Below are 22,448 nucleotides of genomic sequence, written 5' to 3'. Positions count from 1 at the left end.
AGTCACATGCATATCACGTCACGCATTGATCCCGATTCATCCAAAACTTGCCATTGACGTCGAGCTCAAGCTTTTGTATATACAGACACTTTGCTTGTGCTTTGCGCATGAGTGACAAGCGTCGTCACAAAACTCCCCGAGCTAGTTTCTTTTATTAAATCCTTTGCCATGAAGGAGACAGTACCTTCCGAGGCACCAAAAGTTATGTATGTCCAATCCCCTCCTCCAGTTTCCCTATATTGATTGACGCAAGAGCCCATCAGAAAACAGCTACAGTTCAGCTTGCTCAATGCCCAAGATACAGTCAAGATCTCCGAGTTCCAGGTTACCCATCGCGACTTGTACACGCCCACCGATCGGCTTCCCGTCAAAGATGGCGTTTTAGATCGTCGGCTGGTGAGTTGCCCATACCTTCCCACATACCAATGCAACTGATCGCACTCTTAGGGGACGACAGAGAAGAATGCATTTTGCGAGACATGCGGCCTCAATTCTGTTGATTGCGTTGGTCACTACGCATATATCAAACTGGTGGTCCCAGTATTCCATATTGGCTACTTCAAACATACCATTGCCATCCTCCAGGCCATATGCAAAGTAAGCTGGCAGACTTTCGTATCTTTCCTGCTTTATAACGCGTTAAAAGACCTGCGCTCGCTTGTTACTGGAGGAACCCGACCGGCGGACGTACCTCAAACGCTTCCGCCGACCAGGTCTTGAAAATATCCACCGGCAAGCATTGTGCAAACAGGTCAATACTATGGCACGAAAGGTCGTGTACTGCCCTTACTGCTCAGCAACGAATGGCGCCGTCAAAAAAGCAGGAGTGCTGAAGATCATCCATGATAAATTCCGCGCAAAGAAAACAGCAGACGAGATGGAAAAATGGAAGCGTACATTTGCTCCGGCGGTAGAAGCGCAGAAGGAACTTGGGATGTACTTGAACAAGGCGATCCATGAAGATCTTAATCCACTGAAAAGCCTCGATCTCTTCAAGAGAATCTCCGATGAGGTCGCATTTATGTTTAGCTTCATACGTTCACGGGGCTAACGTCTACTTCTAGGACTGTGAATTACTTGGTCTACGACCCGAGTTCGGTCGTCCGGAAGAGTATATCTGGCAGTATATCTCCGTTCCACCGGTTTGCATCAGACCATCCGTTGCCCAGGATGGAGCCTCCAACGAAGATGACCTCACTGTCAAACTCACGGAGATCGTTTTCACCAATGCTCTCATAAAGCAGGGTCTTTCTAAAGGGGCGCCCACTGCACAATTCATGGTAAGTGATGAACATCCACGATGCTCACCGTTACTCAACTCAAGCTTAGGAACACTGGGAGTTCCTCCAACTTTCTGTCGCCATGTATATCAACTCCGAACTTCCTGGGGTGCCCTCACAAGCTGGCCAAAAACCAATGAGGGGTTTCGTCCAGCGCCTGAAGGGTAAACAGGGTCGATTCCGTGGTAATCTGTCTGGGAAACGTGTCGATTTCTCCGGCCGTACTGTGATCTCCCCTGACCCAAACTTGCGAATCGATGAAGTAGCGGTCCCAGAGCGTGTCGCAAAGATATTAACATACCCGGAACGTGTGACTTCCCACAATATCGACGGTCTCAAACAAGCCGTTCGCAATGGGTGTGATATACACCCCGGCGCTAACTACGTGACAGCGGGCAGCAGTGGCTTCAAGAAATTCCTAAAGTTCGGTAACCGCAATGCGGTTGCTGACAGTCTGAGAATTGGGGATGTTGTCGAAAGGCACATCATTAAAGGTGATATCGCTCTGTTCAATCGGCAACCCAGTCTGCACAAGGTCTTTTGTTCCGTAGGAGCTTCAAACTTTTCACTGACTTGGTGCCTTTCAGCTCTCGATTATGTGTCACAGGGTCAAGGTTCGTCCTTGGCGCTCCTTCCGTCTAAACGAATGTGTTTGCGGTCCATACAATGCCGACTTTGATGGCGACGAAATGAATCTTCGTCAGTTGTCTCTCATGCTGACTGATAACTTTCTTAATCATATCTGGTGTAGATGTTCCTCAGACAGAGGAAGCAAGAACAGAGGCGCTTGAGCTCATGAGCGTGAAACATAATCTAGTGACCCCTCGAAACGGAGAGCCGGTGATCGCCGCCATTCAAGATTTTATCACGGCTTCCTACTTGATGACTCGTAAAGATACATTTTTCGACCGTCGCCAGTTCACGCAAATATGTTGCTACTTTGCCGATGCCGACTTACAGATTGACATACCTCCGCCGACGATCTGGAAGCCCATACGACTATGGACAGGCAAACAGATTTTCAACGTTCTCATGCGTCCTAACAAGCAATCCAACGTATTTGTGAACGTTGAATGCAAATGCAATAAACCGGAAAAGCTAAAGCCTGAGCATTATCCCTCCATCAAAGATCCAGCCCCTGATCTATCTCCGAACGATGCCTGGCTTGTCATCGTCAATAGCGAAGTTATGTGTGGTGTCATGGATAAAGCCATCGTCGGCAGCGGGAAGAAGAAGTCCATATTCGGAATCATCATGAGGGACTACGGCCCACATGAGGCTGCCGCCGCCATGAACCGTGTGGCAAAATTATGCGCTCGTTGGTTGGGTGCGTCTTATCGTTAATTAGGTTTGTTTCACAATTAAATTTCCTTACAGCCAACTTCGGTTTCTCTCTCGGAATCAACGACGTTATTCCAGGGCCTATCCTTGCGTCGAAGAAAAACCAGATGGTTGAGGCTGCGTATGCTGAATGTACAAACCTTATTACGCAGGCAAAGAAGGGGAAGCTGGAGAACAAACCTGGGTGCGACCAAGAACAAACGCTTGAAGCTATGATATCTGGAATCCTTTCAAGAGTTCGGGACAAGGTCGGAGACATCTGTATGCAGGAGCTGAGTCGACATAACGCACCTCTAATCATGGCGACTTGTGGCTCTAAAGGTTCGTCCTTCGGGTTTTCCTTCGTCGATGTCGCTAAATGTTCCAAGGTTCCGTGATCAATGTTTCTCAAATGGTTGCCTGTGTCGGCCAGCAAATCATTGCGGGTCACCGTGTCCCAGATGGTTTTCAAGATCGCTCTCTCCCCCATTTCCCGAAGAAGTCGAAAGAACCTCCATCCAAGGGTTTTGTTAGGAACAGCTTTTTTAGCGGTCTCCTACCAACCGAATTTCTGTTCCATGCTATCTCCGGTCGTGAGGGTTTGGTCGACACCGCAGTGAAGACGGCTGAAACCGGTTACATGCAGCGACGTTTGATGAAGGCACTGGAGGATCTGACCACACAATATGATCTATCAGTGCGGAACTCCACAGGTGGCGTTGTACAGTTCAGATATGGTGACGATGGCTTGGATCCTGCATGCCTTGAGGGTGACGCGCAGCCAGTCGAGTTCGAGCGGGCATGGACACATGCTTTGGTATGTGCTAATAAGGTTGTATATCTCATTCAAGCGTCTCATTTGTTTGCAGGCAATAGGAAATCGTCGTGGTCGCGGTTTGCTCCCCTTCGAGATCGTGGAACTTGTTGATCTAGAGCTCAGGAAACAAAAGTTCACTAGCGAGTGCACACCAGCATATCTTGATACTATACGAGAGTTCGTCGTTCAGAATATCGCTCATCATCTCGCTACCATGCGCAAAAGCCGGGGAATGTTCGAGGCTCTGGAGCGCTCAGATGAGTGGGATCGTGATACCGACTTGTCTATGGGAGCTTCAGGTTTGCACAGAAAATATGTTTGCGCTCTTTCCTCTGACATATTTCTTAGCCGCTTCCAAGGCCATCGTAGATAACAAGGCCAAAGTTACTGAGTCCCAGCTCCAGCGTTTTCTTACCTTGTGCTGGCAAAAGTACGTCAAAGCCAGGATTGAGCCCGGTAAGTGGAGTCTATGCAACTTGCCTTCAGGTGGATTATGTGCAATCCAGGTTCCACTGTGGGTGCAGTTGGCGCTCAGTCCATTGGAGAACCAGGGACACAGATGACCCTCAAGACCTTCCATTTCGCCGGGGTTGCTTCGATGAACGTCACGCTTGGTGTGCCACGAATAAAAGAAATCATCAACGCGTCCAAGACTATCAGCACGCCCATTATTAGCTGCAAGCTCGTCACTCCCAACAGCGAGCCTTCTGCACGTATAGTTAAGGGCCGTCTTGAAAAAACTCATTTGGGCGATGTAAGACATTTCAGCCTATGATCCTAGGATGGTATTCTGAATCTTACACAGATTGCTGCTATTTTTGAAGAGGCATGGGCGCCAGAGTACACTTATATCGGTGTAATTGTAGACACGAATACCATTCGGAAGCTTCAAGTGAGTCCCTTAACATATCACTCAATATGTGCTCACATGTCACATTAGCTTGAACTTACTTTGGATGATGTTAAGTGGGCGATCGTAGCCACGAGAAAGCTCAAGATTAAACAGGAGGTGATACCGTGTCGTGAATATATTGTCACAAAACTTACTGTAAACAGTCTATCACTGTTATTCCTCGCAGAAACCGCTTGCGCATCTATATTGATGGAACGGACAAATACTACAAGCTGCGAGAATTGAAGCGAGTTTTGCCGGATGTGGTAGTGAAGGTCGATCGCTTGGTCTTGTCCGTGATCATTCTCTGAATCATCTGCACAGGGAGTGCCGACTATTCAGCGTGCCGTCATTAATATCAAAGAGAAGGACGACGCCAAGGGAAAAAAGGGAGATAAGGAACTACTTGTAGAAGGTTACGGACTACAGAAGGTCATGATCACAGAAGGTAAGCTTTTCTGTTCTTCAATCCAGTTACTATGCGCTGACCTAGATGTAGGGATTGTTGGCGAGGCCACGACTTCCAACCACGTCATTGAGTCAGCAAAAGTCTTGGGGATTGAAGCAGCAAGACGGACCATCATCGACGAAATCCAGTATACCATGCAGAGCCACGGAATGAGCATTGACCCTCGTCATGTCATGTTGCTTGGCGATGTTATGAGCTACAAGGTACGAGTATGGTGTGATACCGATTTTTCTATTAATTAATCACTGAAACAGGGAGAGGTTCTGGGTATCACTCGCTTTGGTGTCGCGAAGATGAAGGACAGCGTTCTCATGCTTGCTTCGTTCGAAAAGACGACGGACCATCTGTTTGATGCAGCGGCCTTCGGGAAGAACGACAGTATTGCCGGTGTATCAGAAAGCATCATTATGGGCAACGCAGCTGCAAACTGTGGAACTTCTATGTACGTATGATCACTGTCTGCGACTCATTTATACCCTAACAGTATCTTTCCAAGGCCTGCTTTATTTTCACCCTCGCCTCACATAACCAAACCTCGAAGATTGTTGTTTGAAGATGCGTTGTAGAAGTTATATTTCTCCATCGGGCTACCTTATTTGTCTATATATCTACCAACGCTTGGTAGGAGGAGAATGTCAGTGATAAACTCTTTACAGTAAGATCCTGTAAGAACCTGTCGGGATTGCGTGCACAAGCTAAGGCGTGGCTTGTGAAAAATTAGGTAGTACCAAAATGCTTGCGAGGCTTGTCTGGCCAACTAAAACTGCACGAGGTTTATATCATTAATGAACTCTCATCATTCATAAGCAGGCTTCCAGATGGGTTTCATATGTTGAATTCAGTGCGTAGCACAAAGCGGCGTGAGGAATACAACGCAAGATGTAGAGAGTGAACCCATGCGGCGTATGCAGTGGATCGGAATAACATAATAAAGGAAAACCGAAGATTAGTCGAACAACCCGAAACCCTGTAAACAAGCGTCAGCGCCCCGTAGTGGCTGACATATATTTGGGCGCGTACCATGTCGTCGTCTGACTCCTCTTTTGCTTCCTCCTTCTTTTCTTCTTCTTTCGGTGCCTCGACAGCGGCAGCACCACCAGCGGCAGCAGCAACGGGTGCGCCGACGGCCGGTGCACCTCCACCAGCACCGACGTTTGATAGGAGGTCCTTCACATTCTTCCCCTCCAAAGCCTTAGCAAGAAGAGTTGCCCAGATGGGCTCTAGCTCGACCGAAGCGGCGTCAGTCAGGGCGAGTATTTTGTCAGCCTAGAGGTGTTTCTTGAGTTCCGAGACATGGATGTGAGACATGAAATATGCGCACGGTTATTTCAATGCCCTCGTCGGCGAGGATAAGTGCGGCGTAAGTCGCGGCAAGTTCTGAGGAGGCCTGTGCATTGCAAAGGGAGAAACACAACGTTAGCGATTGTGATGCAAGGTACATCCTATGTGTGGGTCGTCAATCCACCGTTTGGACTCGGATTGCTGGTATTCCAAACCAATCCTACGGCGGATCCTGACTGTAACATGCGGAGGGCAAACTTACCATTGCAGAGGGCGATTATGTCGTGAGCTTGGGGACGTCGAGGGCGATGTGGACACTAGTAATTGTGGTGGATGAGGCGGCTGCAAAATTCCGATCACGTGGATAGCACTGCCACCATTATTCTGCAAACTCCATGCAGCACCAGACCGGCAACATACTTATTCACTCATAACATGGCGGCAGCAACGTAAGTTTGGAGTTTCCAGGATTCGGGCTGTCAAGTTGAAGATTTTTTTCAGTATACCAAAAACTTCCTGGGCAGATGATGTCGACGAACTTGGTGAATACTTGTCTTTGTGTCCACAATCATATCAAAGTCTAACGTTCTCAAGTAGATCAACCAAAGATTGAGGATTATGTAGATGAGAATGGACTCCGTGTCACCACTGAGTATGCTATAAATGATGAGGGAAAGAAGGTCAAGGTACGTCTGCCCCATCATCCAGTGGTCCGCATGATATTCCTCATCTGTACCATCTGCCATATCGGCGTTTTTTTCAACACCATATACTGATAATTTTCTTAAAGATAACCCGTAAAATAAAACGGACGCTTCAAAAATCCGTCGTCGAGCATACAGTTGCTGAACGGAAGAAATGGGCCAAGTTTGGCAAGGAACGAGGGAACAAGGAAGGGCCAGATCGAGCGACGACCACAGTGGGAGAGAATGTGGCTTTGAAAATTAGCGCAGGAAATAAGGTGCGTTTGTAATATACATTTGTTCTTGGGTCAGACTGACAGTCATAAAAGACCTCCGAGCCGGAGGTAACGCCCGAGCAAAATATCAAAACCGAACTTGCAAAGGCCGGTGCAGGCAAGGTTATCTGTCGTCTTTGCAAAGGCGATCACTTCACCGCCAAGTGCCCATACAAGGACTCTCTAGCCGGTCTTGAAACCGCTGGTTCGTATTTTTCCGCGGCATGTCGTATCTACTTCATGCTCGATCTCGTTGACACGGATATGGACAGACCTACCACCTGCTGATGATGCGGCCGATGCACCTGCACCTGCAGCCAGCGGCGCGACTGGCGGCAAATATGTGCCACCATCAATGCGTGGTGGCGCTTCTCGTCCTGGTGAATCCATGGGACGCCCAGGCGGATCTCGCGAAGACCTCCCGACACTTCGTGTCACCAACATATCTGAAGACACGCAAGAAACCGATCTTCGTGAGCTTTTCGGCACGTTCGGGCGTGTAGCGAGGGTCTACGTCGGCCGTGATAGAGAGACGGGTATCGGCAAAGGCTTCGCATTTGTGTCCTTTGATGAGCGCGCTATTGCGCAGCGGGCGATGGAAAAACTAAATGGCAAAGGCTATGACAATCTCATTTTGAGCGTACAGTGGTCACGTGAGTATTGATTTTTCAACGAAGTATGACTTCTAATTTTTGTGATTATCAGAACCAAGACCGGACGGTCGCTGAGCGCCGAGCCCCAGTGAGAGTCGACAAGAATGAGACGGGAGTGTAGCGATATATATCAACCAACGATAAGGCTCTGGATCTCATCGACTCGTTTCGAAATTTTGAGAAAAACCGGGCACTTTTTGGAAAAGATGAAGATCGAGAGGTGATATTCTTGCTCGGTTTGTGTGTCGAAAAGGCTTCGGTCTCTAATGCAAATAAACCGAAATAAGTATCGACGGGTAGGTTATTTGCTACTCGCCTTGTCTCGCCCGCCACGGTGCATGCACTACAGGAAGCTTCAAATATTTGAGCTTATTTCCGATAACAAACGAGAGAGAGAAACCGACGATACACCAGACTTTGACGCGCTTTTACATAAATTTGTCGACGGCAAAATATCGACGGATAGAGATTATTTCTGACGATAAGTCGATGATTTTCGAATCATTGAATTATATCGGCGTCCTTTTCTATACTTTATGCATGTAAGCTGCTACTATGAGGGTGTAGTCATTCTCATCCCAGTATTCCGCCGCGGCAACTGGGATGGAATCGTTATAGTCGCCAAAGCAGTAATTAATCAGGTTACACGGTGTCCGCACGTTGGGCATGTAAATGAGGTCCTAGATGCGTTCACGAAGGTCCGAGTCAGGTAGTCTTCTTCACTGCTGTATCGAGTTGTATTGTTGAAACGAGAAATATATCACACATGCTAGGAGTAGACTAAAGAAAGGCGTCTGATGGAGAGCTCATTTATATTTTGGGCTGCAAGAATCGACCGGCGGTCATGATAGATAGCGTCAACCTATATATGTACACAAGTAGTCTCCCCTAGAGTAATCCCCGACTCGTAGAGGCCCTCGGTCAAAAACCCTGTCAAGAGGAGCGTACGTGTGCGAATATCCATCGACGGCGGACTTGAAGTCAGTTCACCTCGGTAACTCGACTTAGGCCCCCGTAGGTTCCCCAAAATTTGACGCTATACTGAAACGTTGTTAATAAGTATCGTGCATATTGGACAATAATTATGGAAGGTCGAGCAACTTGTTCTTGAGTTGCGTCAAGAACGTTTTGACGGTGATATTCTCACGCTTTCTAGTCAGGTTTTCATCTAACAGGTATCATGGAGAATCCACTCTGAGGCCTGAGGTCAACCCCGGTTAACGAGTTACGAGTCGATGACCAAGGCACGTCCACCCACACGATTAATGATCACTTACACAGTTCAGCCTTTATTAGGATCGGACCCACCGATTATGCACTATCAAGTGCACTAGTGTCACGGTCTTCCCGTGAATTTCTTCTGGATGAAACAGAGGCATAATAATATTCCTATAATCAACTTTTGGATCAGGATGATAATTTATCTTCCTTCTATTGGTCTACATAGGGGAGATTGGTAGGACGGTGATGATGATGATGACGATGATGACCACATTATCTCCTGTAGTGCTCCCCGTGCCAAGGTAATCATTGAGCCTGTTCGTGTCAAGGTCATGTCGCTTATCTGCGACTAATCTCAGTAATTGACACAGTGCTGCTGGCAGTCACGAATACTCACAGCATTGTGTTATGATGGCTCCTGGCATGGGATACGCAGCAGAAAGAATGACGATGTATGTGAGTGCGCTGAAGAGAAGAGAAAGTTGTATATATGGGTCATGAGCTGAGTGGCAACTTCGTTGCGAAATTTTCGAGAGGGCTTTTCCCCCTGCTCCTCGGTCCGCCCGACCCATCTAACCTTGCCGTAAAACGAGACGCTTGCGCACATCCTGCTGCTCTCAAACGTATGGCCGACGCGGTGCTCTGAGGGATCTCAAAATCACTCATGCCATCCCAAGCGTTTTGCTCGGAGACCTGTGGCACATGCGTTATGTTCGACTCTAGCGCTCTGACAAGGCGGAGAGACTTAACCTTCAATCATCACGATTCATTTTCCCATCGTAGGTTGACGAAACTTTAACAAATGTACTTGATGACCACAAGAGACCCTGCAATGACGTGCTGTGGCATAACATCATTTTTTCGAAGTAAGTGTTCTTCCGCCAGGTGTGCACTCAAATCACCTAAACAATAAGCCGCGGCTGCTCATGCATAACTGACGTGGCAGCTCCTCGCACACTGTACCAGTGATTGGGCAACTGCCACGCAACTTATCACGGCTATTTCCTTGAACTTGTCTACTGGTCCTAGTTCTGGGATCCTAATTGCTGTATGGTAGCGGTGCCACACCTTGAAGCTCTCGATAACTCCTGGTTGAGGGTCCGCTGGCCCCGATTTGAAAGGGTATGTAATCGTGTCGTTTCGAGCGGATCTGTCAGGATTTATAAAGAGTCCTCTCGAATTTCCAGTATTGACTCAGTAGTCACTTCACTTCTCTTGCTCCTAAACATGCAGCTTTCTGCGATCTTTAGCGCGCTCGTATCTTTCGTCATTCTCGCTGCAGCGTCACCCACGCCAAGAGCCATTGAGCAACTTTCCTGTGAGCATTCATGACCATCAGCATTATTATAGTTACTCAAATGCCTCGATGTATCACTCAGCTAAACGAGAGGAACTTGACACGAACTCTCAACGTGATCTCCTAGAAGAAGGTAGGAAACTCGACGAACTTGAGACCAACTCCGTGACTTATATTTCGTACGTTACACGCGATGGCCTTGTTATTCCTGAAGGTGGGATACACTGACTTGCCATTTATTCATTTACGTATCAACTCTTTTGCACCAGGTATCACTAAGAAACGCGAGGAGCTGGATACTGGCACTATAATATATGCTTGGTACGACGGTCCAGGAGGTGGAGGTGAGAATACTGCTATTTATTCATTTGAGTATCAAACCTTTTGCACCAGACAAGAAGCGCGAGGAGTTGGAAACCAACTTCGTAGACCATGAGCCGCGCGAGGAGTTGGAGACCAACTTCGTCGGTTATATTGGTTACAACGACCGGCGCGAGGAGTTGGAAACCAACTTCGTAGACTATGACGCGCGCGAGGAGTTGGAGACCAACTTCGTCGGCTACATTGGTTACAACGACCGGCGCGAGGAGTTGGAAACCAACTTCGTCGGCTATATTGGTTACAACGACTAGGACAACAGACTAGTACTACATAACAGAAACAGACGGGCGGGAGAAAAGAAATACACCGATAAATGACGTCGGTAGATGACTACTAGAACAAATATTCATATCAAGCTCATATGTCAACCACTTTGAGCGTCCAAACGCAGACTTAGATCCACCTAGGCAGCTGCAAAATATTTCTCCAACACTCTTTGACACGACATGCTTCGGGCATCTATGTCCCGTCCATGTTTCAAATTGCACACAGCCCTGCTCCAGGAGCACCTCAACCCCCATAACTCCCGCCCAGTTGGGAGCTGCACTTTTCGCGAGCATTAGAAGGGGCGTCTCGGTAGGTTTGTATGTCATGTCCACAACCACGCCATTCGCTGTCGCGTCGAACAGCGCCAGCGGAAGAAGCACGCCCCCCGGGCTAGTGCCGCTGGTGGTTGTCGCACTCACTGGGACGGCGGATACAATGACAGTTAGTGCAGGCCCTCCTGCACCAATAACGAGGGCGGCAGCAGGCGCACCAATGGATGGCGCACGAAAGCGGATGGATTCACTAATGCCGAGCCAGTCGGTGTTATGCAGGGGATGCAGCTTCCTCGCCTGATGACCGGTATGATGGTATTACAGCCCCGATAGCTTCAGCGGCTGGCGAAAGCTTGGCAAGCAGTGATATAACATCGGGTTTGAAGGGAATGGTAACAGAGGCGCCTCCAAAGTCAGGAGAAGCCAAGGTAGTTTTGAATTGTTCACCGACATCAGCTGTCTCGAGAAGACCTTGAGTGTGAGGAAGCCCGAGGACCTCAAATCCAGTGTTGTGCAAAGTCAGGGACATGGAATGAGCAATGGAATTTCCGAGCAAGTAGCGTCTCGCAGAAAGCTGGCCCAGCAGGTTCAGCGCTTTCTGAATCTGGGCCACCCAGGTGCTGCCTTTGAGAGGAGAAGTGGGTGCGTCACGGGGCTCAAAGTAGCATCATGCAGTATGTGTGACATCGGCCCCCTCCGAGTCCACGCCCATGTTGATCGCAATGATCGGTTTTGCACCCCGCTGCAGGTCAGCCGTTGCAACGAATTCATGCCTGCCTTTCCGACGATCTTGACAATATCCCCGACTCCCACGGTTAGTTGGAGAAGGGTTCTGTCAGACGCAAACGACCAAATTCTCTGTAAAAGTTTTGGCACTTATGATGCCACGTTGATTACTCGTCGGGCTGTTGCTTATGCGATGTGAAACGTCTTTCGAATCATCGCAGTCCATTGAACGAGGTGACTGGGGGATTTGGCAGGGCTGGCAAGGCTAGACACACTTTTTTAGTCTTGAACTACTAATTGATTCCTGATCAGAATCATAAGATCCAGCAAGGGAAATTGAATGGAATTGGCTATGAAGATGCGGCACGATTGAATCTACATACGTAGTAACAATTGTGCCGGATCTAACCGACAGCGGAGTCGGGGACTTGGTGCACGGCACCGCTACCGTAGATCATGTCTTTGACCAGTAAATCGCTTACTAAGCGATTCTACTTACCTTTTCACCTTTGCGATGGCTTCAGATGCGTCACCTATATCAGTCTTATTCGCTCGTGGCCTCCTAGCACGCCTCGCGCTATGGCCAGCTCTTCGTATCGCTGTGCACCAAAATTGGGGAGGACCGCAAAGCGCACAGAAACAGCGCTGGCTAGCGGGTGTCATCACAGATGAATTCGAAGCATCCCTTCCACCAGTATCTGTTTCATTGACGGCTTTCGATTCTCATCAATCAGCCTCCATGCATCCATCACACACGCTCCCTGAGCCTGACACCGAGTATATAGAAACGATGCTGCTCCAGATCATGGATGACGAATTCGAGGTTGCGCTCGAGGATGGAAGCGCGTTCGACATTGCTAGAGATGTTGTGCGCTTGTGGAATGATGCGAAGGAGGGCAGGGATGGATATGTTAAAGACTTGGAGATGCAAGCAGATCGGATGAAAGGAAAAATGCCACAATTCGAAGTTGAAGCAGGGAGTGCAAGTGATTGGGAAGATAGCGACGGTGATAGCGAGGATGAGAGTGGAAGCGACGGCGAGGATTACGGGAAGGAGGTTGTTCCACAGCTGCTCGACCATGCAAAGGAAGCACCAGATACTGACGATGATGGCTTTACGATTGTGAAGAGGAAGGGAGGCAGATAAATACCGAGATGTGCTCAAACATTAATGATTAGACAAGAATAAGACATGCAACCACTAGTCGCTATCCGAACTATCATCACCATCCTGCTGCTCCTCATCAGTCGAACTCTCGTCCTCGCTGTCCTCGGCCACTGCTGTACGCTTCACAGCTCCTCCACGCATCGCGGCCATCTGACCGGCCAACGAATCCTCCTCAGGATCAGAAATTTCATCCTCTGCTGTTTGCTCTTCTGCGTTGAGTGCAGATATGTCATCGATTTTGAGCTACGTGCTACATCAGTCACTGCAACACCGCAAAGATCAATGGAAACCCACCGAAATGTCCTGGCACGACTCCTCCCCCACGAGCGTGTCGCTTATCAGGTACACCTTCCAAGTGAACAAGCCCACGTTGGGGGGAGCCTGGAACTGTAATTTGTAGGAGCGGTAGTCGCGTTCCTTCCCGGGGCTCGACGCGGGCACGTCTGATATCTTCATTGGGGGAACGACAATCCTATTTGACTTGTCATCAGCAAGGACGAGCCACCAGCCTGGCTTGCGCAGCTGTATTCCAGTTAGAAATGCTTAGATGGCACAAAAGGAAAAGACAAACCCCTGGCCAGTGAGGTGCATGAGCCCACGCAGGTGTGGTCCCCTCGACATCCTCAGCATCCTTCCGGCTGTTCAAGAATTTGTCGTCTTTCTCCCTGTCCTCCCGAATGGCCTTGGCAGATTTTTCGGAAACAGATGAGGGTGCGTCGCTTTGAAGTGGCCGGCGAAGACGCAGTTTAATAAGGAGGAACACGATGGATGACGGTGTGACCAAGCGTTCACCGATGACTGGAGTGGAATAAGTACTGAGTTGATGGTCACGAGTGAGAACAAACCCTTGAAAGACATATCGACAACATCCAACCGGCTCCAGCCCTCGACAGCCTTTCGTGCTTCCGTTATTCGAATATCACTCTCGTCCTCCAGACGCGATATGAATGAAGCAAGGTCTTTCCCTTCTGATGCATCAGCATCGCCATCAAAGCCAGGTAATTGAGCTTGTTGTGCAACAGGTTTTCCAGGGACAAGAGCCTGCGTGACGTACGCGTGCAGACGCATCACCATCAGGGAGGGAGACAACCAACTCCGTGCAGCCGAGATTCCCAGAAGCGCATTGAGCAGCATCGGGGCCTGCAACAGCAACTTGGCTTGTTCTAGACACAAAAATGATCAGAAACGACATCCCGTCCTGGAAGTCAAACCAACCTTGCTTGAGCGCCTCGTTGCTGATCTTTAACCTTAGGAAGTGTGCGTACAGCAGTACCAAGGCCCGCTGTTCAGTCCCTTCACACTTTCCACCAGGAGCCACGAGATCCCTCACCTCCCTCCATTGGAGGCCCATCGTTTCATCAATCTGTCTTTCAAGCTCCTCTAATCCTACTGCATTACCCGCCCATGTGGTCTCCCAGCGATATGCCTTGCCCAGCGCACCAACGACCTCATTCATGCCACTATTGTCTGTGAGCGCCTTGAAGAATGCTGCGGCTGTCTTTACATTAATTCCGTCTTTTGTTTTTTGGCGATTACCGAACCACCAGCGACCCTACGTTGCGTAAAGACCAATCAAAGTAAGGTGATGACGGGGGACATACCACAAGTGTGGGCAGTGCACCGCCGAAGAGGATGCCATATACACCGAGGACCCAGATATTGTTTTTGCCTTCGATAATCCACTTTGGCAAAGCAATACCCATTGAGACTTCCTGTCGGCCATCGGGGTGTCCGAAAAGCTCCCAGTTGCGGCGAATGGTCTCGTCTGTTAACCTTAAAACGGTGTCAGCGGGATCGCACCTGGCTGCGAACTCGATGTACGACGTACGACTTGTATGCCTTGGTGATGTCCACGAAATGGTTGGCAATGTCCTCTACTGTCTGATTGATGCTTGCTTTGACTTTGTCGGGATGACTGAGAACGATGAGTTTGCAAGCTAACAAAAGAAATCAGACGCGTACTATAATTTTGAAAGTTTCTTGAAATGCGACTTGATCTCCTTCTCAGTTGCTCCCTGCATGATATGAGCAACCAAAGAAAGTGGATATATCGAGCTGTACATACCGTGCTGATGCCAAGGATCTCGAATGGATTGTAGACTTTGTTTTCTAGCTCTGCATGCGCAACTTTGAATGAGAGGAACGCGACGGCAGCCCAGCCCACAGTGATTAATAGTGCCCTTTAAGAGCGTGAGCTGAATTCAGAACCGTGCAGATGTCGTACTTTCTAGTAAACTTAGGTCGGAGCAGAGAGCCACGCTGACTTCTCCTCACGTCGGCTCTGCGGTGCAAACAGGGCGTGCACTGGCATCCACTATCAAGCTCTGGGTGTTCTGGGCAAGATTTAGTGAAATCCACAAGAGCAGAGAACATGCTCACTTGAAGACACGCTTAAAAGTGACGAGAGTGTAGCGGGCAGCAGAATAATAACAAGAACAGAAATGAGGAAGTAAGCTGCCATATTACCTGCCTCATCATAGTGATAGTTCGCCATTGCTGCAGACTAGCGAAAAAGCCAGCCCGTGCAAAGGTAATGGGAAGAAACGAGTTTTGGATGAAAGTCAACGTGGCTCGAGGAGAAGTAAGTACATAAAGTAAATGCACCCGTGGGATATCTAGAGTACGGTCATCGACGGCCATCTGCTGCCGCTGCTATCATTCATGCGTCTCAAAATCTCGACAGTTCATCCGGTGAGCCCATTCAAAGCATGGTTTGCGCTCGAAGCTCTCGATGATGAGGTCCACACAATCGCGCAACTTAAACACGCGTTATGTGCACGGCTGCCCATTAGCATGGAAGCCGATAACATTACTCTCGTGATGGACGAGTATGACCTTCTGGACGAAAGTCCCATATCCATTTTACGTGACGGAGAGGTTGTTTGGTGAGCAGAAAATGGCCCATTAACTTCGGTGATCTTATGTCTTTCAAAGCATCAAACGCGCAACAGCTCCATCCCGACCTGGGTTGTCGAGTAACAAGGTGTCCTTTCCTGCCACTCAAAAGCGTAAACGCCATGCATCTACGTCCTCTGAACCTTCCTCCAGCTCGTCCTCGAGTTCTAGCTCATCAGACTCCTCGGACGACTCATCCAGCTCATCAGACTCCTCGAATTCGGACTCGGACTCGGACTCTGATTCAGACACGGATGCCCCAGAACCCTCACGGAAACCCTCTGGGAAGCGTGTTGTTGCCACTACAAAATCAAAAACTCTGCAAGAAAGGTTCGAGAACTGGTTTACTCTCTTCATCGCTCACCCAGATCCACTAGCATTTCGTTTATCCCCCCGGGTTACGGTAAGACTTCCACCCGCAATCGCAATCTCCGCAGACGGCGAAAACGTTTGGCGGAGCACAATCATCCCCCTGACCAACCTCTAGCACCCACCTCCGGTGCCAATGCCGTCCTACCCCTTCCTATTCAGCGATCGTCCTTAGCACGTACCTCCTCCGAAGCTTACGTTGCTGATGCAGAGCCCGAGTCTGAGCCCAACGTGATGATGGCGTCCCTGCGAAACAAAAATAAGAAAAAGAATTTCCGTCAGCTCATGGATAAGCCCCTCCCTCCAAAGATTGTGTTTGCGGAGCTTGAAAATGTCCCCGCACAAGCTGAACCTCCGGATCAACATACACCTACTAGAACTTCTACTTCGGAAAAAGTTTCAGTCCCTCCCGTTAAGCACGCAAGGCTGATTCCTCCTTCGGAACGGAAAGATTTGCCGTTGAATATATTCATAACGAGTGTAGATGTAGAAGAGGGTACACGGCCGAAGAAAAAACGGAGAGCGAAAGAGGAGCCCGTCACCACTTCCTACGACGATGGATCGCGCACTGCCAATATCACTCTCGATTACGGTTCGGCTGAAGTACCAATGGCAAACCCAGCCGAAGCACTTCACCTTCGTGCGGAGCAGCAGTGGGACTTACTTCCAAAAATATCCAATGTGTCACAAGTGAAAGCAGACAACATCGTTGCATACAAAGTGGGTTTCTCTGACTAGTGAAGGTGCTAGGGAATGCTCATCGGCGCGTACAGGCCCTTGCCATCAACCCCGTGACGTGGACACCCGAGATGTTGATGACAGTCGCTCGCGTGATATGTATTTCTTCCACGCACATCATTACTTCACCTTTACAGCGCCCTGCCCAAGTCTCTTTCGGTGGACTGACGGAAGTTACAGAAGTTGACGAAGAGGACCAGACACATACCTGGGCAGATGTTCTGTCCCAGGACTGGCGTGTCGTACGATGAGGCCGAAGTACAGGTGAAATAATTAGCGCCTGTTGTCTGTAGTACGTGCTATGTAGCGACATGTCGTTTGTGCGATAGACACGGTGCTTCGCACACTTGTTAGTGACTTGCGTCTGTGTTCGGCATGATGTATGAGTCACGGAAAACCGCGGGGTGCCCCAACCCGACATCACCCGACTGGCAATTTTTACTTTTATTGGTGGAAAATTCATTTGATATCCACGTTTCCCAGCTAAGTGCTAACAACTCCTTTGCTCGTCGCCCTCGACGACCACCAAGCCTGAATCGCGCGACTTTTAGCACAGGCTCGCAATCGCGACCATGCTGCCCAAGGTCGCTAATCACATCTTTCTGCACACTTCTCGTGCAGTAGCCGCCGTCCAAAACCAAACAGGCCATACCCTCCGTAACGTACTTCAGCTTCAGTCATCTGCACCAAGCGCGCCTACAACATGGACTGGCGCCGGCAGCTCAAGCTGGGGCAGCAATGGCGCTGGCCCGGGTGGAGCAAAGTTCAATGCAGGTAGTCGGTTCTATAACGGGTATACGGTTAGTTCCAGCGCACTTTTGTGTCTGATGTGACCCTAATGTTTTACAGGGAGCCGGGCGTGCTGTGACACAGGCTAATGCGTCTACCTCACATGACGGTAACGCTGAACAGAGCGACGAGCGCGATGAGATTGTTCCCAAGCGCGTCGAGCCCCACTCTTCCAAGCGTGTTGTTACCCGTCGGCACAGTCTCTCGCTTGGCTCACTTAGTGAGCGCGAGCATGGACAAACAGAGTCTTTAGGCGTCTTGCACACTGTCCAATTACACGTTCGCTCACAACACACGTTTGCTGCATCCGGCGAAGCACTTGACGAATCTCCCTCTGATTCTTCGCGGCCTCCCCTCACACGGCGCAACTCTACAGCTACGCTGAGCGCATCCGATTCCATTGATGATTTACCCCCGCCCCCGGTCCCCTCTGCATCTGGCAAATACATACCCACCGATCCCGCAGCCCCACAATCTGTCACAGACCCAGCCGCAGACGACGAGAGTGACAAAGTCTCCGAAATGTACCAATCTCTTCGTAGGGCAGCGCGGTCTGGTGATGGTGCTAGTGTCATCCACGAAATCCACGTCCTCCGCACAGCTCACAAGAACCCCATCGTTTCAGAGTTCAACATGGCCTTATCTGGTCTCCACGAGACTCGTCGCCCTGGTGAACCCCTTACACTTTTGCTCGAGACATACAATGACATGATCCAACGTTCCCTTACGCCAAATGTTCGCACCTACATCACTTTAATTCTCGCTCTCACCGAGCGCGATCACGAGGTCCACAAGTCTATTGGAGGTCTTGATGGTCGAGTCAAGCGCCGTAAGCTTCTTGGTCGCGAGGAGGTCGCTATGGATGAAGCAGATGAGAAGCGTATCCAGCAGCTCATGGCAGAGAACAACTTTGTCTCTGCTATGTCTATGTTTGACGCAGCGATGAACATTGGCGCACGCAACAAATTTCCCATCGCGGTTTACAACAATCTTCTCCGCTCATGTGCATTCCAAGCTGACGTGGATGCTGCTATTCGCATCTTTGCACAGCTGGAATCGCGCACTGACTTTCTCCCTGGACCTCAAGTTTTCTTACATCTGCTCTCTGTATATGCCAATGCAAATGACCTGCAGGGCGCTAAGGAGGTCTTCCAGGAGTTCAGGGAAGCCAGCAAGGCAGGCCGCGTCAAAGGACTTGATTTCTCCGCCGCTCCTGAAGCAGCCGTAGCAAGCTCGATCACTCGGGGGCAACTTCTTGTCTGGAATAAGATGATCGAAGCTTACTTCCGTGGTGGCCAGCCCGCAGGCGCTCTCCGCCTCCTGGAAACCATGATGGACAGCAACGTTAACCCCGCTGAACTCTCGCCGGAAGTTCCTTCACCCTCTTCGTCCACATTCTCATCCATCATTGCCGGTTTCTGCCACTCCGGAGACGTCTCAAGTGCTCTGTCCTGGTTTGACCGCCTGCTACAGCAGGGTGAAGCAGCACGTCACCCACACGAGTCTTCCCTTGTTCCCCCTCGCCCCGATCAGCTTGCATGGAGTGTGATGCTTGACTTCCTCGCTCAGGAGGGCATGATCGCAGATCTTAATCGGCTCTACGATGTTCTTCTTGAGTGTGCCCCTCGTGACGGCCTCGAAGTCCGCCGTGTAGATCACACCCTTGTTCTCGAAGCCAATGTCAATTATCTCCAGTCCGGGACCATCAATAAGTCCGGAGCTAAGAAGAACATTCCGGCTTTTAAGGATGTGCTCAGGCTTGTCCGACTAGCGAACAATGTAAATTCCCCTCTGAGCAAAGAATTGGCAGTCCTTTACCTACACACCTACATGTCGACTTGCAGCCGCGGTGACATGACACAATACGGTGTTGGCCTCCGTGACCATGAGGCACTCCTGTCCAGTGCCCTCGCCATCCTCCCAGCAGAGACCGATATGGAGCAGATTATTCCGATCAAAAACTACGCGTACAAGGGCATTGTTCCCCTTCTTACTGCGGTTTCAAAGCAAAATCTACAGTTATCCAAACTGAAAGCCAGCCTCGTCTCCAATCTTTCGGATGCATTGTATGCTGGCTACTCGAAGGAGCAGCGGGATGAATTTTTTAAAAGGGTGTCATCCAGCTTCCGTATCGCACTCGAGAAGCCCAGCGAGTCGCGCAACGCGTCACCTAACCCTGTGATGCAGATGTACCCTCCAATCAAGGACGTCATTGTTGATGGTACGCTCAGCCGCCATGTCGATGATTGGTTCCCATCCCACCCAACCGTGACAATTCATGAAGCCTACCGCCGCCTCCAAGAGGGAATTGTCAATAGCAAGTATGTTCACCCCTCTACTCTCGGGCGGCTCATCAACGGCTACGGACGTGTCGGTGATCTCGATAAGGTGCACAGCCTGTATGATATCGCGCAGATCGTACTGTCCTCGATCGATAACAAGCATTGGCAGTCTCAGGCGTGGTTCCAAATCGAAGATCAGATGATCATCGCATGTGCACATGCCGGAGACATGGAAGCTGCGTTCCAACACCGCGATCGTATCACATCTAACGGTGGAATTCCTTCTGCTGACGCCTACGGCTCGCTCATAGAGTGTGTCAAGGACACCACAGATGACACCTCGAACGCTATGGCTCTCTTCAGTGAGGCGCAGATGCTTGGATGCACACCGAACGTCTACCTCTACAACACGATCATTTCCAAGTTGGCCAAAGCGCGCAAGGCTGACTTCGCACTTGAGCTATTTCAGCAGATGAAGGCTACCCCTGGTGTGCGCCCATCCTCGATCACATACGGCGCCGTCATTGCTGCTTGCGCCCGCGTCGGTGATGCTCAGTCCGCCGAGCAGTTGTTCTTGGAGATGTCTTCGCAGCCCAACTTCAAGCCTCGCATCCCACCCTACAATATGATGATGCAACTGTACGCGCACACAAAACCTGACCGTGCGAAAGTGCTCCATTATTATGACCAACTTCTTCTCGCTGGTGTCAAGCCTTCTGCCCACACGTACAAGGTATGTTGTATATTTTCATTATCTGCCATTCTTTAATGTGCGTTTCAGCTACTCATCGATGCATATGGAACTATTGAGCCCGTTGATGTCAGTGCTATGGAAGGTGTGTTCAAACTCCTCCGAAACAACAGGTCGGTGGTGCTGCAGGGCAGCCATTGGGCCGCCCTTATCAACGCCTACGGTTGTGTGAAGAAGGACTTGGAGAAGGCGATCAGTACATTCGACTCCATCCCAGCACCTGATGCTGTTGCCTATGAATCTCTCATTAATGTCCTCGTCACCAACAAGCAGATGGCTCTTGCACCCAGTTACATGGAGAAGCTGAAGTTGTCTGGTGTACATATGACGGCGTACATCGCCAACCTCCTGATCAAGGGTTATGCTGCCACCGGGGACATTGAAGAAGCTCGAAGAATATTTGAGAGCTTGGTGGATCCTCCCAGTGGCGTTGCAGCGTCAGGTAACCATGTCCCTCATGAAGGCTCCAACCAGCCTAGGTCCTCATCGCCATCACCGTCGTACCGCGAGGTGAGTACCGCTGCAAATATACATGGATGAGATTTCACCCTACTTTTCAGCCATCGACGTGGGAAGCTATGTTCCGTGCAGAGCTTGGTAATGGTTATCGTGACAGAGCGGTCGCACTGCTGGCACGGCTACAGGAAAGGTACATCTATATTCCCTGGTTCGTATGGTCGAAACTAACTTTTGTCAAGACAATTCCCCGCCGCAGTATACAACCGGATACGAGGAATCATGATCGATGATTCCGTCTCACCATGGGCAGCATCGCCCTGATCCCACTATCATGAAGATGTGTCCACTGCTTGATTATCACGGACCCGGCAACACTGGCTAACCAGCAGAAGGCGCAATATTTTTCTAGACGCCATGATTGGATTACTAAAAGTATCTGCTCACTAATCATTCATCCATTGCGACACTACATCATGCATGACACTTTTGTACACTATTGTCTATATCTATACATCTGTATCATATCCGCGATACAACTGCAATGAATCCTTTGCAAGCTGCTGCTTATCCGATGAAACCTGTGTTAACATGGGTGAAATGATTGTGTGTAACTTGGACGAATCCTGCTACAACAACATTGCACACTGTAAGTAAGCACAAGTCTCCGAGTCCCAATGTTACATCCCCTGATGCGGCACGCCAGCCAGTCATACAACACAGATGATTGGTTCTTTTAAACTTCCGGTTTTGAGAATCAGTGCCATTAATATTAGCATTTGAATTCTGGGGCCACAACTTGTTAAATAGTACCTGACTCAAATCTGACTAGACGACAAGCCATCAAGATAACTATGATATATAGCCGCCTGCTGCAAGTTCAATTCAATTTATCAACGACTATACGATGAATGGTTCACGTACAGTAAGTAAGTGAAGCTTTGCAACTTCTGTTCCATGTGCGCCACATATCCTTCGCGCGCTTCTCATGTCCTAAGCCTCAACACCGATTATACGCGGGCATTCCATTCTGCAGCACCGATCGCGAGTATAAGGTCCTTTCGGGTACTCTCTGGGTCATATTTCGGTGCAGCCCCCTCTTCAGCGCAACCCGTGAAGGCTTCATTGCAGTAATTGAACAAAACACTGCGTGGGATAGGATGTTC

At 49.6% G+C, this 22,448-nt stretch overlaps 10 protein-coding genes across 10 annotated transcripts; 6 read left to right on the top strand and 4 right to left on the bottom strand.

The window, feature by feature from the left end:
* Positions 1 to 42: 42 nt before the first annotated feature.
* DEU56DRAFT_800109 (uncharacterized protein) lies at positions 43 to 5,450 on the top strand. Its single transcript, XM_041353066.1, has 20 exons — positions 43 to 206; positions 264 to 396; positions 448 to 597; positions 647 to 1,012; positions 1,065 to 1,280; positions 1,330 to 1,815; positions 1,868 to 1,979; positions 2,032 to 2,607; positions 2,658 to 2,942; positions 2,990 to 3,417; positions 3,470 to 3,716; positions 3,766 to 3,873; positions 3,924 to 4,171; positions 4,223 to 4,309; positions 4,358 to 4,426; positions 4,474 to 4,584; positions 4,634 to 4,757; positions 4,809 to 4,981; positions 5,033 to 5,220; positions 5,275 to 5,450. The coding sequence occupies exons 1-20, from the start codon at positions 169 to 171 to the stop codon at positions 5,342 to 5,344; spliced, it is 4,215 nt and encodes a 1,404-aa protein (XP_041209292.1). The 5' UTR covers positions 43 to 168; the 3' UTR covers positions 5,345 to 5,450.
* Positions 5,451 to 6,402, bottom strand: DEU56DRAFT_800106 (60S acidic ribosomal protein P1). Its single transcript, XM_041353065.1, has 4 exons — positions 6,322 to 6,402; positions 6,100 to 6,165; positions 5,799 to 6,044; positions 5,451 to 5,745 (listed from the first exon to the last, which is right to left on the bottom strand). Exons 1-4 carry the CDS (start codon positions 6,322 to 6,324, stop codon positions 5,725 to 5,727), a joined length of 336 nt encoding a protein of 111 aa, XP_041209291.1. The 5' UTR covers positions 6,325 to 6,402; the 3' UTR covers positions 5,451 to 5,724.
* On the top strand, positions 6,403 to 8,231 carry DEU56DRAFT_800101 (eukaryotic translation initiation factor 3 subunit G-domain-containing protein). The gene is made up of 7 exons (XM_041353064.1): positions 6,403 to 6,508; positions 6,561 to 6,601; positions 6,657 to 6,745; positions 6,850 to 7,020; positions 7,072 to 7,222; positions 7,290 to 7,670; positions 7,723 to 8,231. Exons 1-7 carry the CDS (start codon positions 6,495 to 6,497, stop codon positions 7,743 to 7,745), a joined length of 870 nt encoding a protein of 289 aa, XP_041209290.1. The 5' UTR covers positions 6,403 to 6,494; the 3' UTR covers positions 7,746 to 8,231.
* Positions 8,232 to 10,118: 1,887 nt separating this feature from the next.
* DEU56DRAFT_912021 (uncharacterized protein) lies at positions 10,119 to 10,820 on the top strand (the record flags this gene model as incomplete). Its single annotated transcript, XM_041357351.1, has 4 exons — positions 10,119 to 10,209; positions 10,271 to 10,402; positions 10,458 to 10,532; positions 10,582 to 10,820. 4 exons carry the CDS (start codon positions 10,119 to 10,121, stop codon positions 10,818 to 10,820), a joined length of 537 nt encoding a protein of 178 aa, XP_041209289.1.
* Positions 10,821 to 10,964: 144 nt separating this feature from the next.
* On the bottom strand, positions 10,965 to 11,189 carry DEU56DRAFT_717695 (uncharacterized protein; the record flags this gene model as incomplete). Its single annotated transcript, XM_041347625.1, has 1 exon — positions 10,965 to 11,189. A coding segment is annotated over one exon (225 nt), but the record flags the coding sequence as incomplete, so codon positions are not given.
* A 190-nt stretch (positions 11,190 to 11,379) lies between these two features.
* DEU56DRAFT_912020 (shikimate dehydrogenase substrate binding domain-containing protein) lies at positions 11,380 to 11,820 on the bottom strand (the record flags this gene model as incomplete). The annotated part of the gene is made up of 2 exons (XM_041357350.1): positions 11,380 to 11,763; positions 11,815 to 11,820. The coding sequence occupies 2 exons, from the start codon at positions 11,818 to 11,820 to the stop codon at positions 11,380 to 11,382; spliced, it is 390 nt and encodes a 129-aa protein (XP_041209287.1).
* A 483-nt stretch (positions 11,821 to 12,303) lies between these two features.
* On the top strand, positions 12,304 to 13,043 carry DEU56DRAFT_800082 (Pre-rRNA-processing protein TSR2-domain-containing protein). Its single transcript, XM_041353063.1, has one exon. The coding sequence runs from the start codon at positions 12,349 to 12,351 to the stop codon at positions 12,979 to 12,981; it is 633 nt and encodes a 210-aa protein (XP_041209286.1). The 5' UTR covers positions 12,304 to 12,348; the 3' UTR covers positions 12,982 to 13,043.
* Positions 13,036 to 15,624, bottom strand: DEU56DRAFT_856579 (translocation protein sec63; the record flags this gene model as incomplete). Its single annotated transcript, XM_041355269.1, has 11 exons — positions 15,382 to 15,624; positions 15,227 to 15,335; positions 15,068 to 15,182; positions 14,965 to 15,017; positions 14,831 to 14,917; positions 14,604 to 14,775; positions 14,218 to 14,554; positions 13,848 to 14,165; positions 13,574 to 13,800; positions 13,297 to 13,524; positions 13,036 to 13,245 (listed from the first exon to the last, which is right to left on the bottom strand). Exons 1-11 carry the CDS (start codon positions 15,494 to 15,496, stop codon positions 13,036 to 13,038), a joined length of 1,971 nt encoding a protein of 656 aa, XP_041209285.1. The 5' UTR covers positions 15,497 to 15,624.
* DEU56DRAFT_800076 (uncharacterized protein) lies at positions 15,625 to 17,358 on the top strand. The gene is made up of 4 exons (XM_041353062.1): positions 15,625 to 15,887; positions 15,937 to 16,227; positions 16,275 to 16,986; positions 17,040 to 17,358. The coding sequence occupies exons 1-4, from the start codon at positions 15,664 to 15,666 to the stop codon at positions 17,253 to 17,255; spliced, it is 1,443 nt and encodes a 480-aa protein (XP_041209284.1). The 5' UTR covers positions 15,625 to 15,663; the 3' UTR covers positions 17,256 to 17,358.
* Positions 17,359 to 17,460: 102 nt separating this feature from the next.
* Positions 17,461 to 21,863, top strand: DEU56DRAFT_800074 (uncharacterized protein). Its single transcript, XM_041353061.1, has 5 exons — positions 17,461 to 17,804; positions 17,854 to 20,808; positions 20,857 to 21,336; positions 21,387 to 21,475; positions 21,525 to 21,863. Exons 1-5 carry the CDS (start codon positions 17,577 to 17,579, stop codon positions 21,604 to 21,606), a joined length of 3,834 nt encoding a protein of 1,277 aa, XP_041209283.1. The 5' UTR covers positions 17,461 to 17,576; the 3' UTR covers positions 21,607 to 21,863.
* The last annotated feature ends 585 nt before the right edge of the window (positions 21,864 to 22,448 follow it).

This window comes from Suillus clintonianus (genome assembly GCF_016758775.1).
Source record: "Suillus clintonianus strain FC179 chromosome Unknown DEU56scaffold_29, whole genome shotgun sequence".
Classification (NCBI taxonomy): Eukaryota; Fungi; Basidiomycota; class Agaricomycetes; order Boletales; family Suillaceae; genus Suillus; species Suillus clintonianus.
Note: the sequence above shows the minus strand (reverse complement) of the source record. Positions and strands in the feature narration are given on the sequence as shown.

Excerpts from the sequence above, each read along its gene's own strand:
- DEU56DRAFT_800109 (XM_041353066.1), top strand. The coding sequence starts at position 169 with ATGAAGGAGACAGTACCTTCCGAGGCACCAAAAGTTAT. Across the intron at positions 3,717-3,765 it reads CTTGTCTATGGGAGCTTCAG|CCGCTTCCAAGGCCATCGTA; the intron begins GTTTGCACAGAA and ends CATATTTCTTAG. Across the intron at positions 4,585-4,633 it reads TGCCGGATGTGGTAGTGAAG|GGAGTGCCGACTATTCAGCG; the intron begins GTCGATCGCTTG and ends TCATCTGCACAG.
- DEU56DRAFT_800106 (XM_041353065.1), bottom strand. Across the intron at positions 6,045-6,099 it reads ACGAGGGCATTGAAATAACC|GCTGACAAAATACTCGCCCT; the intron begins GTGCGCATATTT and ends AAACACCTCTAG. Across the intron at positions 5,746-5,798 it reads AGGAGTCAGACGACGACATG|GGTTTCGGGTTGTTCGACTA; the intron begins GTACGCGCCCAA and ends GCTTGTTTACAG.
- DEU56DRAFT_800101 (XM_041353064.1), top strand. Across the intron at positions 6,746-6,849 it reads ATGAGGGAAAGAAGGTCAAG|ATAACCCGTAAAATAAAACG; the intron begins GTACGTCTGCCC and ends ATTTTCTTAAAG. Across the intron at positions 7,223-7,289 it reads AGCCGGTCTTGAAACCGCTG|ACCTACCACCTGCTGATGAT; the intron begins GTTCGTATTTTT and ends GGATATGGACAG.
- DEU56DRAFT_800082 (XM_041353063.1), top strand. The coding sequence starts at position 12,349 with ATGGCTTCAGATGCGTCACCTATATCAGTCTTATTCGCTCGTGGCCTC.
- DEU56DRAFT_800076 (XM_041353062.1), top strand. The coding sequence starts at position 15,664 with ATGCGTCTCAAAATCTCGACAGTTCATCCGGTGAGCCCATTCAAAGCA. Across the intron at positions 15,888-15,936 it reads CGTGACGGAGAGGTTGTTTG|CATCAAACGCGCAACAGCTC; the intron begins GTGAGCAGAAAA and ends TGTCTTTCAAAG. Across the intron at positions 16,228-16,274 it reads TCAAAAACTCTGCAAGAAAG|CATTTCGTTTATCCCCCCGG; the intron begins GTTCGAGAACTG and ends CAGATCCACTAG.
- DEU56DRAFT_800074 (XM_041353061.1), top strand. The coding sequence starts at position 17,577 with ATGCTGCCCAAGGTCGCTAATCACATCTTTCTGCACACTTCTCGTGCA. Across the intron at positions 17,805-17,853 it reads GGTTCTATAACGGGTATACG|GGAGCCGGGCGTGCTGTGAC; the intron begins GTTAGTTCCAGC and ends AATGTTTTACAG. Across the intron at positions 21,337-21,386 it reads CATCACCGTCGTACCGCGAG|CCATCGACGTGGGAAGCTAT; the intron begins GTGAGTACCGCT and ends CCTACTTTTCAG.